The sequence below is a fragment of the Phanerochaete carnosa genome (genome assembly GCF_000300595.1).
Source record: "Phanerochaete carnosa HHB-10118-sp unplaced genomic scaffold PHACAscaffold_7, whole genome shotgun sequence".
Taxonomy (NCBI): domain Eukaryota; kingdom Fungi; phylum Basidiomycota; class Agaricomycetes; order Polyporales; family Phanerochaetaceae; genus Phanerochaete; species Phanerochaete carnosa.
Window position 1 is genome coordinate 1,007,673 of NW_006767634.1, and position 14,638 is coordinate 1,022,310.

Below are 14,638 nucleotides of genomic sequence, written 5' to 3' on the forward strand. Positions count from 1 at the left end.
GAAAAACGTTCTGCGGCGAATATGTAACATCTCGCGCTGTATATAAGTAAGTGCGACACCCCTCTTGTGTTAGTACTGCGTCACCCCTCACAGCGCCGCTAGTGATGGCTAAAGCTACCAGCGAGGTCCCGATCGACCCAGCGCTCGTTCCTCCTCTCGACGAGTCCCTGTTGACTTTGGACGACGAGGAGAAGAAATTTCTGCACAGCTCTGTCACGCCAGATGACGTTGAGTTGAAGAGGAGGATATTGGAGGTGCAGACAAGGTATGAGTCGTGCATAATCATGGTGGATTGACATTGGATGCTAACAGCGACACGTAGTGCCTAGTGAGTGTTCAATACCGACTGTACGTATCATTTAATCCTCACCGTTGAGCGATTCTCGGACAGCCAGCAACAACCTTATCCATGCATCCGCGGCTTCCACTTTGTCAAATTATTCATGCACACACACCCCGTCTATCCGGAGGTTCTTACTGCGGGAAAAGCGGGAAGGACGATCTTCCTTGACCTTGGATGCTGCAGTAAGACTCGGAGTGCACGTCATCGTGATGCATGGGGCAAGTCTTATTAATCTGCGATGTCCAGTGGGAAACGAAGTCCGCAAGCTAGTCTGCGATGGCTATCCAAGGACGAAAGTCACTGGTAGCGACTTGCGCCAAGAGTTTATTGAGCACGGTTACGGGCTCTTCCAAGACAAGGGCCAGTGTACTATACACTTCTTTGCGTCCGATATCTTTGAAATGCCGTATCCGTTCCCAGCAGACCAAGCTCCTGCGGGGCCCCTCGACATTGGGAAAGTGACAGAGATGAAACAGCTGTACGGCAAGGTTGACCACATCTACGCCGGGATGTTCTTTCATCTTTTCGACGAGTCGACTCAATATGCGCTTGCGTTGCGTGTGGCGCTTCTCCTGAAGCGTAAAGCTGGTACAGTTGTCTTTGGCAGACATCAAGGCTTGGAGGAGGCGGGATACATCGACGATCCTGTGATAAGGTATGACATCCCGGAGCCTGATGTCGTCTGGATGGTCCTAAACCTTCCGTTTAACAGGCAGCGTTACGGGCATTCCGTCAAGAGTTGGCATCTGCTCTGGAAGAAAGTTTTCTCAGAGGTCGAGTCGCCCGAGTTCGCGGAGAGCAAGGTTGTTGTAGAAGCGAGCCTTTCTGAACCTTTTGATCCCGACGTCCTTCGTGCGCACGGACCGACGAGGGTGCTGTTCTGGAGTATAAAGATCGTCTGAGTGGTACTAAAGAGTCGAATGCATATATTAAAGTGTTACAAATGAAGCTGTAAGGATACAAGAGAGATGCAGTACGAATGATGCACAAATATGAGAAAAATTAACGAGATACAGTTCGGAGCAGCTTGCACAGCAGAGCGCGCCACGACTCCTCTAGACACCACGAAACCTAAAGTGCATAGCCGATGCCACCATCTTCCTCTGGAATGGCAGCAAACTTCCCGCACGGTAATATACCAAACGTCTCGTCGCCACGCCCGTGCACACCATCCTCGTCGTGGTAATGCACAACATATCGCCCACTTAAAACCGTGCTCGCCCGTGCAAACTTTGAGCGCCGTGTGGTTTGCTTCTCCCAGAGCAAGTGTTTCTCCTCCCAGCTGCGCGTCTCGTCCGCGCTTTCCTCGCTCCCCCTATCCGACGCTGACGACACTGACGCTGACGCTGACGGGTAGCGGTAGTGGGGCGCACACGTCGACATGGGGCTGTCAACGAAGACCTCGTCCTCGTCTGACTCGGCTGTTGGCGGGAAGACGAGGTGCACGGGCACTCCCTCGCCGAGCTTCTTCGCGATCCGACGCATCTTCTGCCGCTTTAGCGTCGTATCGCTCGAAATGCTGAATGTTGGCTCCCGCGGCGAGCTTCCCGGAGAGCTGTCTGGGGAGCCTGCAGGCGGGGCGCGCACAGCCTGGTGCGCTTGCGGTGGTACACCTCGATGCGGCGCTGGCGCCGTCGGCGCGACCTTCCCGATGCGGAGGAGCGGGGGCTTGCATGCAGGAAAGCGGGCGCGCCATGAGCGCTCAGAGTGTCCGGACTCGGCGGATCGTGTCGAAGATGTCGAGGCGGTCGAGGCGACGCTCGGCGACCGCGTGGATCTGAGGCTGCTACTTCGTGTTGGCGGACTAATTGGAGATGCTTTGGACGATCGACGTTCAGGCTGGAATGGCTTGCAGGACGACGGAGAGACGTACCGTCAGTGTCGTCCAGGATGTGCGGCGTGCTCCCCAGTATCTGACCCAGCTTCGCACTGGATCGCAGCAGCTGGGCGCGCTGCGCCTGGCTTAGCGTGTTATACGTCGGTGGTGGACGAGGGAAGACGATCGATGCATTGGCCATAGCTCAGAGCTCAGATGAGACAGAAGAAGAGAGACTATTTACAAACGTAGTCGTGGTGGCCACTAGGGCCAAAGGATGAGACTCGCAACGAAGGTGGGCCCAAGCATCCTCAGCAACGGGTATACATACCGTACAAAACAATTAAGCCCACCCTGCTGTCAAAGATGGTCCGCCGCGCCAGTTGTGCTAGTTCGAAATGCCAAATACTGGTAAAGTTCGCCCGTACCTCCGCGTCATCTATACATTATTCGAGGGAGAGATCAGAAAGCGCAATTTGTAGACTAGCTTCGGCCTTTTGTCTTGCATTCCAGGGGATATGAGAAGGCACAGTCATGCGGGACGAAACAATAAGGAGAGGGTCAACAAGCGCCCGGTATCGAAGCACAATGTGCAATTCGCTACGTCTGCCGACGGGAGAAGAGCGGTGATAAAAACCAAGCTTGAACCAAGCTTAAACTACTGACTTCAACTTACAGAGGGAAGAGACTCTAGAAGGGAATACAGATAATTAGTCTCAGCGGTCTATGTTAGTCTTACACGCAGCCAGGAGGAAGGCGATAGCATAGACTGGACCCGATGTCTCAAAGCGTCTAATCAAGCTCGATGACCTCCACCGCGTCGTCGTCCTCAACCACCTCGTCCTTCGACTCGAGCAGTAGGATGCCGTCTTCATCCAGCTTCCGTTTTTTGCTCGGCGTCACCGGCACGGTCACACTCGCAGGCAGGGTGTTCGCCGTGTCCGTGGGGTTCGTCCGCATCCGCTTCGCCGGCGGTACATCTACGATGATGTCGTCTTCCTCTTCATCATCCGGCGCAGCGCGCTTCAGACCTGGGGTCTCCGTCGGCTTGACAATGCGTGGTGGTCGCGGCAGTGGGTAGGGTAGCATGAGCGTATTGCCGTCGATGGGGTGATTCGGTCTGTAGGCCATCCGTATGAGTATCACTGTCCCAGTATGAACGAATTGAACTCACGGCAGCTGTCCGATCGCGACCTGGATCGTCGCATACTCTCCGTCTTCATCCACAATCGACAGGAACTTCCCACGTGTCACACCCATGCCCTCAAGGTCGCGGTCGAGATTGTCGTCCCAGTCGGGGTCGCTAAGAACACGCTGTGCCTCATACACACTCACATCGCGCGGGCCTGTGCCGCCATCCTCACCATCACCATCACCATCACCAAGGATACCCTCCACAACCTGGCGCAGTGTGACCTGTGACGGGTCGCAAAGAACTTCAGCGTATGTGTCTCTGCAGACGCCGCACTTCGGGTTCGGCGCGCTAAGGTTGATGGTGGATAGAGGGAGTGATGGACGGAATTGAACATGTACATTCCGCAACTTGTTATAGGTCTTCCGAAGTAGATGGAGAGCCTGTAGGACGACTAGACCAGCGATAATGGCGTTCGTGGTCGCTATTGCAGGAATAATATTACCAGCCATTTCTGTCCAAGAGAAGCAAATGATGAGTATATGCGCACATAGTGTAAAGTGCGCACTTGCCTTTCACCTCCCATCTGCTCTTCCCGTGAATGCCATACGCAGCCGCTCGCAAGTTCGCCGCTGCCGTGACAAAGTCGAGGGTATCACCATCGTCTTTGTCAAAGGAGATTGTCTCCTCGCCATTGCGGATACGTGCAGCAAGTCGATTCGTACTAAGCACCACTGGAGTCAGTCGCATCCTTTTTGTACCTGACTCCTAGACGTACCTCGACACGAACAGCCCCAAGTTATCCTGCAGCGTCAAGGCACGCTGATCCTTCAGGCCTGCGGAACCCCACCCAGCTTTCAAGCCGCTCGCAGATGGAGTGCCATCCAGCATCCTCTCAGTGGCGGCACTGCCACCGGCAGTGTCACCATTGACCAACGCACCATCTGCAGGCTGCTTGGATGAGCCGCCATTGACTTGCAGAGCGCCTCCTGTGCGTTTATGCGCAATACAGAAAGTGCCGTTCTTGATGCCGTTGAAATCCAGAGGAGTTGGTTTTGCACGGGTACGCCACATGTCGGCCATAGAAAGGAGGTTGTTGATATCGTCGTGGAAGACCTGTGCGATATTTGTGTTAGAACTCCACTTGCTTGACAGAGTGGTATAAGATTCTGACTTTGCTGAAGACTAGTCTAGCCGCGTCGTCACTGCCGACGTCAGACTGTTGCAGGGCGTTTCGTACTTTCTTGAAGGCCTGTGCCTCTTTACGAAGAGTAGCAATTTCTTGGGCTAGTGAAGAGTTACACCTTAGGCGAGATAGTCTCGCCATCCCAATAAAACGTACCGTTCTCTCCCTGTTTTTCCGCTTCGTCAAGCTCTTCTCCCGAATCTTCCTCTTCGCCGAATAATTGACTACACATCTTGAGAAGGATAATATATGCGTAGTAGGGTATGCTCACGGGATGAGGTAGCTCTTCGCCCACACAATACAGTGTATTGGCTGAGACGGCGTCGAGCGGATGGTGCATACTGGAAATGTTTTGGGTGTGGGTTTAGGAACACAGTCGAAGCATTCGGATTTGTCCTGGAAGCGATGTTTACTAGTTAGGCGCGTTATGTACCTGAGGGATCATTGCATACCTTGACGATGGGCTGTACTTGTCCAAGGTAACCAGCGGTTCCAGACTCCATAAGTGGAACATCCGCGGCCATACACATCTTGTTCACATGTCTCCGAGCATCTGTGGCGATCCGCGGTGAGCACACGACCCCCATTGCGACAAGCGAAGTGTTGTTACCCAGGTTGTCGAGCGCATTCAGTACAAGGTCAAAGCCCCTGAACCATGATATGTCAAATTGGGGCTCCTTGATGTTGCCGTGAATAGGGTGTATGCGCACGTTGGGGTTGAAAGCCGATGCTGTCTTGGCTGCAACCTGTGCTGCATTTGAGAAAGCGAGCGGTAAGGAGAAGGGAATGAGACAGGCGTACCATGGCCTTGCTCTGCTTGACATCTTTCTTCCTAAACAAGAACTGTCTGTTCAAGTTCGACAGATCAATGGTATCGAGGTCGAGCAGAGTGATGTTGCCGAAGCCTGCCAGGACGATATTCTTCACTGCAACGACACTTTAGCGATCTATCACGCAGCCGAGAGGTATAGGATCTCTGCAGAGGCCTGCATCATGGCGAAGAATACTCACAGACTTCACATCCGATGCCGCCAGCACCGACCAACAGCACCTTCACTTCGGGCAGCCTGGCCGCCAACTCTGGTCCCAAGATGGCACTCGTATGGCGAGAGCGTCCAGACATTTTTGAGATTTTGTAGTCGTAGCCTCCGATCAATGCGCTCGAAAGCGGGTCGAGGGACTTGTCGTCGGTGAGAGCGTCGAGCACTGCCTGCGCCGTCTGGACAGATCTAGAGTTGGAACTGAGAAGCGGGTGCTTGAACGCCCAAGCGTGACAGGCCTATGACATGTATGCTCGTGACGTAACGCGAGTAATGTCACCCCTACGCGGCTGGACCACCAACCAGTAGTAAGGTGCTCAGGCTATAGTCCCTCACTCGAAGCTCAAGTTTAGGCAAGGTCAGCTGGCTATGGTAGATAGCTATGCTGAAACTGTTGCCCCATGCTACTTCCACTCTCGAGCTATTCGCTGCGAGGATTAATACCCAAACGGTAAGAGGTACACGAGGTCTTGACATACTTCTCATTTCGGCATTCAAGCGAACGGCCTTGGGCGAGTCCCCGTGCACTCCCACAGGCCAAAGCGGTACAACACGAGTGGCTCAGCATACAGCTACCCCAGCCCGGGTTAAGGGGAACGCGAAAGGTCAGGAACACGCGCTTCAAAGACATGTGTGATGTGCGAGACGAAAGCGACGATCTATCCGCTGCAGTCTCTGCAGCGAGCCGTGCACGACGTCGAAGTTGGCGAGAGCACGGTGCCATATTACTTGCTTTGATGTGATTGAGTAGATGCCATGGTACACTTATGCATATGCGTATTCCTTATTAGAGTGCATGCAGAGACGACGTGCGTCTTGTAAATGAAAAATAAGCAGGTGGAAACGAAACTGGCTGACCTCCATCCCATGCTCTTTGTACCCCTAAACTCGAAACCCGAACAACCCAGAGCCCAGAAGTCCCGCCTACTGAAACTTAATCTGTGGCTGCAGGACAGGCCACGGCGGATGCGTAATAGCTTCTCCGCGACGGGCCTTCTCCATTGCAGGGTGCAGCGTCTTGTGTAGCGGATGCAGGCGCGAGCACGAGTCGAAGAACTTGGAGTAGGCAGGGTTTGTCCAGCATGGGACGCGCTCGACAACTTCGCATGGGCGCACTGCGCTGCAGGAGCTCTTCGAGACAGCATGACGCATGACGCTCTCGGGACGGGAGAACTCGCAGAGGCACTTCGGGCACGAGTAGCGCTTGTAGACGTGCGACCAGTGGCTGTCGAGGTGGCGAAGCCACGTCTTCGGATCGCGCCCGCCGAGCACCTTCGGGCAACCCTTCACAGGACAGCCCCAGGGCCCGCGGTGGGTCCCATCGTCGCCGTCATCTGCGTCCGTTGACGGTTCGCGGCTTTTGTGATAGACGTGTGTACGGGCCGCACGTGAACTCGGTGCTGCGGGTGACTTGGAATAAAAGACAGTGCGTGGAGAAGACTCTACAATCTCCCATGGCGTGCGGGAAGGACTGACTTCGTCGTCGTCGTCGTCGTCATCGCCACCACCGTGCTCATTGTCTCGAGTGCAGTGACTGTGTTCTTTGTCTAGTTTTGGCGCCTCTTGCGCGCTTCGGGACTCTGCGTGGGCAGCTTTCTCTTTCCATCGACGCACCGAAGGCATTTGGTACCAAGCGATACTGTCGTAGTGAGCATCATCGGACGCCGAGGATAGTGGTCGTGTGGTCGCATGCGCCGTTGAAGACGAGGAGGCAGATGAAGAGGCGGAGTCCGTGCGGTAGTGGCCGCGGTACATGGTGGCTATGAAAGAGAGACGTTGTGAGTGGCTGGCGGGAGAATAAATGCTTTTAAGGGTCCAAGCCGGAGTGGCCCATACACGAGCGTGGTTCACGGCCACATTTCGAGATCACCATAATCGGGCATGACCCAGGCTTAGGCATGATGAAGCGCCACTTAAATCGAGAGTTCATTGTCTTACGCCGGCTACCATTTTAGGGAGAATAAGTCTTGATGTATGTTCTTCCGTCAACAAAGCAAGGAGACGAAAGAAGGCAGTCGTGGAACTCGCTTGTAGGAGAACAATACCACAGCACAGCGACGCTGGCCACTTGTCAGATCGTCGTCACGTATCACGTCACGTCACGTCCCCTGCAATGAAATGAAGCGTAGCATCGAGGCCCTTTGCGGTCCAGAACAGAATGCTATCATATGCAACGCCTCTGCTGTGCGGGAGGTTGCAGGTCTGAGGGCTTTCTTGCCCCCCTGTGATACAGCCCGCATCAACGGGTGGTGGGTATTTACCCTGAGATATTGAAAACTTTAGACTTTACACCTTGCCTTTGCACCGCTCGCAAGACGCTTGCTAGGGTGAGAGATTTTTGACTCTCAGTTCCCCGTGTACGCTGTTATCATTGTGCAACAATCTCTTGAAGTTGCTTCCTGATTGGCTGGAAACAAACCTCAGGCTTATTCCAAATCCGGAAGCCCTAACTTGTGGTCAAGCAAAGCCTTCTATTCTTCTAAAGCCACATATTGTGCTATCATCAGAGACAGAAAACACCACAGGAGACGGGTTGGCAGGCCTTATTACCACAGTAACCGAGCCCAGAGACGTAAAGATGCACGTTCGGGATGGCCGTCCCCAACGCATCCCCGCTTCCGTTGTAAGCGTCACCACTGTCGATTTGGTAGATGACACAGCCCAAAGTGCCCAAGTATATCTCTAAGAGCTAGCGCGGCCGGCGGAAGATCTCCTTGTGTTTCTGGGGCACAGCGTGTGCGAGGACCGGTCCAGGGCCTCGTTTGTCACGATTGCGTGACAAGTACGTGACAATCGTGTGACGTACGTGTGCATGACGCGCTCGCCTTGCCTGTCTCTGAGCCCTGCCTGACCTCATCCACCACGACGAATGGACGACCGACCTTCGCAACCTACGACAAGCGACGGCTACGTGGAAGCTGCCTCCCAACTCCTTGTGCTCGTCTCCGCGCATCCACCACCATTCATCTACGTGCATGACCCGTCGACGCCGCGAGTCGCGACCTCGACGATTAACTCAATGCTTCATAATCTCAAGAAGGAGCCGGGCTTGAACGTGGCATTCGCCCACATCAACTCTATTACCTGCTTTACACCGCGCTTGCTCTACGATACTGTCTTAAATGCATTGGCAGGATGGTCGCCGACGTGGGAAAGGGGATGCGCGAATTGGAGCGGGCCGCTCGAGGGTACGGGCCAGAGGTTCAATGAAAGCTTCGACGGGTTCACTCATGGACTACGTGCGATAAATGACGGTATGCTTGTCCAGCAGTCTGAATCCTCCGCCCGAGCGGTAGGACAAGGAAAGGTCGCGGCAGAACCGCGCTTGGTGTTGGTGTTCGAGAACGCTGAGCGGCTAAAGGAGACCATGCCGGATATTTTGGCACCATTGGCGCGGCTTGCAGAGCTGGTGAGTGCTTCTGGCTATCAATCTGTCCTCCCTGAGAATACAGATCTGCCCGCAAACTTGGAAGGTTGTTCGGTGAGCCGAATGCGCATATCTGTATGACTCTCCACGTTTGCGGTCGGGTGCGCCTTTGATCCTGTACTTCATTACTCTGACTTGCCTCACCACTCTTCCTTCAAGTCTCGTATCGTTATCACCACCATCTTCGTATCGGAGGTCCGATGGGAGCATATCCGCCCCTCGTTGGGTGCGGCTCCTGATCCGTACTACGTCGACATTCCGCAGTTGTCAAAACAGGGTGAGCTCGCTTGCTTTATCTTCTGTTGTCTTGACTTTGACACCCGCGCAGCTATTGTAGATCGCCTGAGCGCGTTGTATCCTTCGGATGAGCCATTTAGCCCGGAGAAGCACATGCACAACGGCTTGGACCCTTACACCTATCATCCTATATTCCGCTCACTTTATGTGCATTTTGCTGCGACTGTGCATGGTGTTTGTGCCGTGTTTACAACGGACCTGGACGACCTTGCGTATATTGCCGCAGCAACATGGCCAGCGTTCATTCGACCTGTCATCGACGAATACCGACGCATCGTACTAGGGAGGCGAGAACTCGCGCGGCAAGAGGCCGAAGAGTCTGGAGAGGATATCCTACAGATCCCTGAAGGGAACACCATCGAAAAGGAGGTCGAAGACTCACTTGCGTTACCGCCAGAGGATGCGCGCATACGTCTCACACGTCTCTTTACACCTTCCATCACAGCCGCCCTGGAAGCCCTATACCCTCGGCATACAAATGCGGCAGCGTGGGCGACAGCCAATGTTCCCCCAGCAGATCTGCTTTTGGTACCACCCCACCAAGTGCCGCCATTGGTCTCGAGGCCCTCGGAAGATTATGACACCGAACGGGTGATGCGGCAGCTGCCTCGCATGGCTAAGTTCATCTTGGTGGCCTCTTATCTGGCAAGTACGAACCCTTCGAGCACAGACATGCGAATGTTTGGCCGCGGTCCGGATGAGAGAGCGAAGAGACGTCGGAAAGGGGGCAGTCCCAGGAAGACATCAGCGAAAGCTAGCGCGGTCAAGGCAGGTGTCATCTGTGCCCTCAACCCTCTCTGCCTAATCGAGCTGCTCTCAGATACCACAGCGCCTCCTCGGCCCAATGCCCTTCCCCCTGGACAGGATGATCGCTATTCTAGGTGTATTGCTCGAGGAAAACGATACGGACACGCGACGACCTGCCCCAGAGTACAGCGTACCTGGAGAACACACCGAGGTGGAAATCTCGAGGACAGCTACCTATGCCCAGGTATGATGAGTACTATTCGCGCTTTGGAAGAATGCTCATGATGACCTCAGGTCATGGAACTTGCATCGATGCATCTATTGCATCGGACTTCCCCCGCAGAAAGGTTGGAGATGTCACCGATGTACAAGAGTGGTATAGGGTACGATGCGGCGTTGCTTCTCGCGAAGGATGTTGGGATCAAGCTCAATGACTTGGCCTGGGATCCCGTATGATACTGGGGCGCACTGTGCAACCGTTGTGGTTTATCCAGCGTAAATAGATGGACTGTGCTCGGTGCTCACATAGTTGCCGGTTCGCTTTAGTCGGTCGAACCCGCTGATGGGATCAACGGAGCCACCGCGGGCGCATGAGGCACGCGTTCCGCCTAAATTGAGTTCTCCCACCGCCGTGCTCGACCTCGCCGTCGAGCACACCGTTCAACACGTTTTCAAGCGCCGTTTTGTTTTGATCTTTTCTTGTTCGATACCCCTAATGACCTCGAGACCGCCATCAGAGACGCCGTCGCGAATGTCGCGCAGAACGTCGCACTCGACGGCAGCAGGCATGTCGTCGGGCCCAACGAAGTCCAGGGCGTCCTCCATCGTTTCACGGAGCAGTGCCACCAGTGGTACAACCACAGTCGTCCCTAACAGCAAGAGCACCCTGTCCGGCTCAACGCTCGTCGCGAAGAGTAAAGTACCTGCTCCAACCCGCCGACCGTCAATGCCACCGTCCTCGTTCCCGCTCAAATCGATCGACCTCGATGATCCCACTGTGATAACAACCCCAAGCACTCCCTCTGCTGTCAGGACAGCCCGACACCAGAGTCTTCCTCCCGGGGCCATCTCACCTATGAAGCGCGCCCCATCTGCTATGTCTAGCACGAAACGGCACACCCGGACGACATCAGTCATACACCTCACCGGCCCCCCAAAGAGGCCAGGGAATTCAACACAGCTGTCCATGCCGCAGGCCCCTCAACAAGTCGACTCACTGTCCGCGGACTCGCCAGGTTTCTCGACGTCGCGCAGCTCTGCCATCGAGACCAGCGTAACCCCAAAGCGCTCACCGGCTAAGCCGTCAGCGCGCACGCCTGGAAGTGTCCGAGGTACACACGTAGGGTCTAAAGGTCACTCGCCCTCGCCAGCTGAGAAGAGATCCGGGGGAGCGACCCCTCGCTCTAATGCGCGCTCGTTATTCACTGAGAGCACCGCGCTGCTCACAGACAGCATGGCCATGCAGGGCCGTCAGTACGTCAACGACACGCTCGGCGACTCTCCTGCTCTTCGCCTGACCGTAGATAGCGCCCATAACGCGGACGGGATGTCACATTGGGACGATGATCAAGACGAGACATCGATGGACATGCTGACAGATGTGGACGAGGAGGAAATGGATGAGGACGTGCGTATTATCTTTTTAATCAGCGTTGTCCTCGCCTGAAGTTGTACCCAGATGCAAAACCAGCTTGATGGTGTCATGAAGGTTCACACCGGCAAACTGCTGCACTACAAGCGTTTACTCGAGCGCGCGCATGCATCAGCGGCTGCTCAACTTCACGCCCTACAAGCAGAAGTGCGCATGTTGCGAGAGCAAACGAATGCTGGTGAAGTCAACCCGCTGCTCAGTGCTGTCGATTCGGGCCAATTTTGTGTCTGCGGCGGCAAGAAGCGCAAGGGCTACTGGAGTGGCTACCGCGGAGAAGAAGAAGATGATGAACCCGGAGATGTGGACCTAGCTAGTGCTCTGAAAGGTAAAGGTGGTGTCTTCAACGAAATGGATGTCAGACGAGCTGTGAGAACACTCAGTAGGGACGACAGGATGAGGCTGTAGGTCTTTTGTGGCGTCTTATCTGGCACGCACTGATAGACTTCATCGTTAGTATTAGCCTCATTTTGGACTCCTGCATGCCCGGAGATATTCGTCTGCAGATTTTACTGCTTGACAAGTATGCAAAGTCCACCTTTGACGTTGTCGGCCATCTCGCTCCGGACCTGGTGTTCAAGATTTTCAAGTACTTGACCATGCAGGAGCTCATGGGGGTCGAATCTGTGTCGAAGAAATGGCAGGAAATGGTACATCTTCCTGCTCTCTGGAAGCACCACGCTCTGCGCATCACAGCCACGGACCCGGTTCCACTCAAGCCGCCATCGTCGCCGGAAGGATGGGAAGCCTTGTACCGCTCGTTGCATCACCGCGAATCGAACTTCAAGAATGCACTTCCTCAGAGCATCCGGTTCATGAACGGCCACACGAACTACTGTACGACACTTCTACTCCGCGGTAAACGTTTGATCAGTGGATCCTACGACGAGACTATTCGGTTCTGGGACATTGAGACGGGGGAAATGAAGAAATGCATTCAGGTCAAGAAGCCTGTCAGTTGTGTCGACTTCTTGGCTGAGGAAGAAGTGTTTGTCGTCGGCTTCCATGATGTCGGGTGAGCTGTGACTCGGAGCTTTGCGCATTCAACCGGCTTATGTCTCTCATAGACGTGTTCACCTCTTCTCTTCTCTGACCTTCACGCCGCTTCAGCAGCTTTCCGGGCATCTGCATGGTATCCGAGCTGTCGCATTATCCTCCAAAAACCTTGTTTCAGCCGGTGTAGACAAAGCGCTCGTATGCTGGAACTGGCGTACAGGAGCCAAGATTGTGCGCTTTGGTCAACAGACCACCGTGAACATCGGCGTGCAAATCATTGGTGGCGCTACTGCTGACGAGGGCGAGCGCGTTGTCAGCGTCACTATCGACGGTATTGTGCGCGTGTTCTCGATCAGTAAGCCTGTTTTTTGTTGTGCGTTGGACAGAGATAGCTTATGGATGATGTCCAGGGCGTCGCGAGATGGTGTCTCAGTTCAAACTTTCCGAACTTGGCGGTAGTGATCCTGTGCTCAGTGCGAAGCTGTTGAACGTAGGCAAAGCGCCCGATAACATGCTGCAATGGTTCGCAGCTAAGGGCACCCAGATGACCGTAAGTGTGTAGATCATCTGTGATGATCGTATCTCACATATCTTGCAGTGCGCTACCAAGTCCATCATCCTGCATCTGCAATGGACCGAAGAAGAGAACGGCCCTGGGACAAGCACAGATCTGCTCAGTCCCCAGCACATGACTCGTCCGATCACTCCCCAAACACCTGGCTTCAGCCCTCCGGCGGCGCCCAGGACGGCGTCGTCTATGTCCCGCCGCTCAAGCTCTTATGTGACGCCTGGTCGCCGCAGCTCACTGGCCAGCTCGTACAGCTCAGCCGGTGGATCGTCTACAGGTCTCAAGGGCCGTCTCTCCCTCACTCCAAACCCCGCCACCCCAATGACCCCCGTCAGCCCCACCTACGGGCCCGGGGCGCCCACGATGTACTTTGGCCGCGCCGCCGTCCTGACCGCGCCGCCGAAACTCGTCGGCGTCGTCGAGACGCCAGACGTCGCCGTCGGCGCCGTGGACCCGCAGAAGCGGCGGGTCGTCACCGCGACGCGCTTCAGCACGCGCAGCGGCGCGAACCGCACGATCTTCATGTCGACGCACCGCGACAGGGAGGCGGCGCGCCGTGCCGCGGCGGCCGACGGCGACGACGATGACGACGACGACGACGCGTTCTCGCTGTCGCCCGCAGACGGCGGGGCGGCCTCTCAGGAGGAGGTCGATTACGAGATGAGCATCCTCCCGCTGACCGGCGCGTGGTCTGCGCTCGCCGAGACGGACGGCGCGTCGGCTGCGGGCGCGAAGGGCCTCCTTGGGAGGCTGCCTGCCAAGTTCCTGGGCCTGGCGACGCCGGAGAAGAACCCGATGTCGATGCAGCTCAGCCACGAGGAGGTCGTCGTCGGATGCGCCGACGGCACCATCTAGTGAGTGCTTGTGCTTTTGTGATTCCGCGACTGTGAACGCTGACGTGTGTGCGTGGCAGCGTGATGAACTTTGTCGGTTACGACTACCGTAAAGGGCGCCAGGACGCCGACTCGCGTGGCCTGTCGTCAGGCGTGGAACCCGCCGCCGTCACCGACGGTAGCTATTGATTGTCTTGACCCTTTCTGGATATCGGATCGTTTGCATTGAATGTACCCTCTCGATAACGTAAAGAAAACACTCATTTAGTTCACTTTCGGATCACCTTGTAGATAATGTTCACGTCGGGGTTTTTTTTTTTCGTACATACCCGTTCTACTCTGGATTACATCGGTCTCTCTCTTCATCAGCTATGGCAATCACCACCCTCCCTTGCATAATCACTCGAGTTTAGATCAAGTTGTACGACGTGTGCCTATAAAGGCCGTGGTTTGTCTATGACCATTGTCAAGAACGCGAAGAGTGTGGTGCTAGCGGGGTATCTCGTGGAGGCACTGCGTCCTCTCCGACCAGCGCCAGCTGCTCCGCCTTGTCTAGGCCCATGCGTCCCCTCCATATGCCCCCAAGGTAAGGTGGAGCGGACTCG

The 14,638-nt window shown here is 55.2% G+C and overlaps 6 protein-coding genes across 6 annotated transcripts; 3 read left to right on the top strand and 3 right to left on the bottom strand.

The window, feature by feature from the left end:
- Nucleotides 1-104: 104 nt before the first annotated feature.
- On the top strand, nucleotides 105-1,245 carry PHACADRAFT_197643 (uncharacterized protein; the record flags this gene model as incomplete). Its single annotated transcript, XM_007397851.1, has 4 exons — nucleotides 105-265; nucleotides 323-328; nucleotides 392-525; nucleotides 590-1,245. The coding sequence occupies 4 exons, from the start codon at nucleotides 105-107 to the stop codon at nucleotides 1,243-1,245; spliced, it is 957 nt and encodes a 318-aa protein (XP_007397913.1).
- Nucleotides 1,246-2,495, bottom strand: PHACADRAFT_259423 (uncharacterized protein). The gene is made up of 2 exons (XM_007397852.1): nucleotides 2,217-2,495; nucleotides 1,246-2,160 (listed from the first exon to the last, which is right to left on the bottom strand). Exons 1-2 carry the CDS (start codon nucleotides 2,359-2,361, stop codon nucleotides 1,415-1,417), a joined length of 891 nt encoding a protein of 296 aa, XP_007397914.1. The 5' UTR covers nucleotides 2,362-2,495; the 3' UTR covers nucleotides 1,246-1,414.
- Nucleotides 2,496-2,686: 191 nt separating this feature from the next.
- On the bottom strand, nucleotides 2,687-5,754 carry PHACADRAFT_175614 (uncharacterized protein). Its single transcript, XM_007397853.1, has 11 exons — nucleotides 5,489-5,754; nucleotides 5,279-5,403; nucleotides 5,088-5,223; nucleotides 4,930-5,030; nucleotides 4,749-4,873; nucleotides 4,634-4,701; nucleotides 4,466-4,578; nucleotides 4,070-4,407; nucleotides 3,864-4,015; nucleotides 3,334-3,805; nucleotides 2,687-3,279 (listed from the first exon to the last, which is right to left on the bottom strand). The coding sequence occupies exons 1-11, from the start codon at nucleotides 5,598-5,600 to the stop codon at nucleotides 2,952-2,954; spliced, it is 2,070 nt and encodes a 689-aa protein (XP_007397915.1). The 5' UTR covers nucleotides 5,601-5,754; the 3' UTR covers nucleotides 2,687-2,951.
- A 345-nt stretch (nucleotides 5,755-6,099) lies between these two features.
- Nucleotides 6,100-7,571, bottom strand: PHACADRAFT_259426 (uncharacterized protein). Its single transcript, XM_007397854.1, has one exon. It carries the CDS (start codon nucleotides 7,270-7,272, stop codon nucleotides 6,442-6,444), a length of 831 nt encoding a protein of 276 aa, XP_007397916.1. The 5' UTR covers nucleotides 7,273-7,571; the 3' UTR covers nucleotides 6,100-6,441.
- Nucleotides 7,572-8,363: 792 nt separating this feature from the next.
- PHACADRAFT_124702 (uncharacterized protein) lies at nucleotides 8,364-10,506 on the top strand. Its single transcript, XM_007397855.1, has 7 exons — nucleotides 8,364-8,771; nucleotides 8,808-8,926; nucleotides 9,104-9,207; nucleotides 9,322-9,517; nucleotides 9,569-10,003; nucleotides 10,062-10,232; nucleotides 10,283-10,506. Exons 1-7 carry the CDS (start codon nucleotides 8,387-8,389, stop codon nucleotides 10,442-10,444), a joined length of 1,572 nt encoding a protein of 523 aa, XP_007397917.1. The 5' UTR covers nucleotides 8,364-8,386; the 3' UTR covers nucleotides 10,445-10,506.
- A 428-nt stretch (nucleotides 10,507-10,934) lies between these two features.
- Nucleotides 10,935-14,222, top strand: PHACADRAFT_98701 (uncharacterized protein; the record flags this gene model as incomplete). The annotated part of the gene is made up of 7 exons (XM_007397856.1): nucleotides 10,935-11,615; nucleotides 11,667-12,040; nucleotides 12,094-12,651; nucleotides 12,704-12,987; nucleotides 13,043-13,182; nucleotides 13,231-14,054; nucleotides 14,114-14,222. 7 exons carry the CDS (start codon nucleotides 10,935-10,937, stop codon nucleotides 14,220-14,222), a joined length of 2,970 nt encoding a protein of 989 aa, XP_007397918.1.
- Between the last annotated feature and the right edge of the window lie 416 nt (nucleotides 14,223-14,638).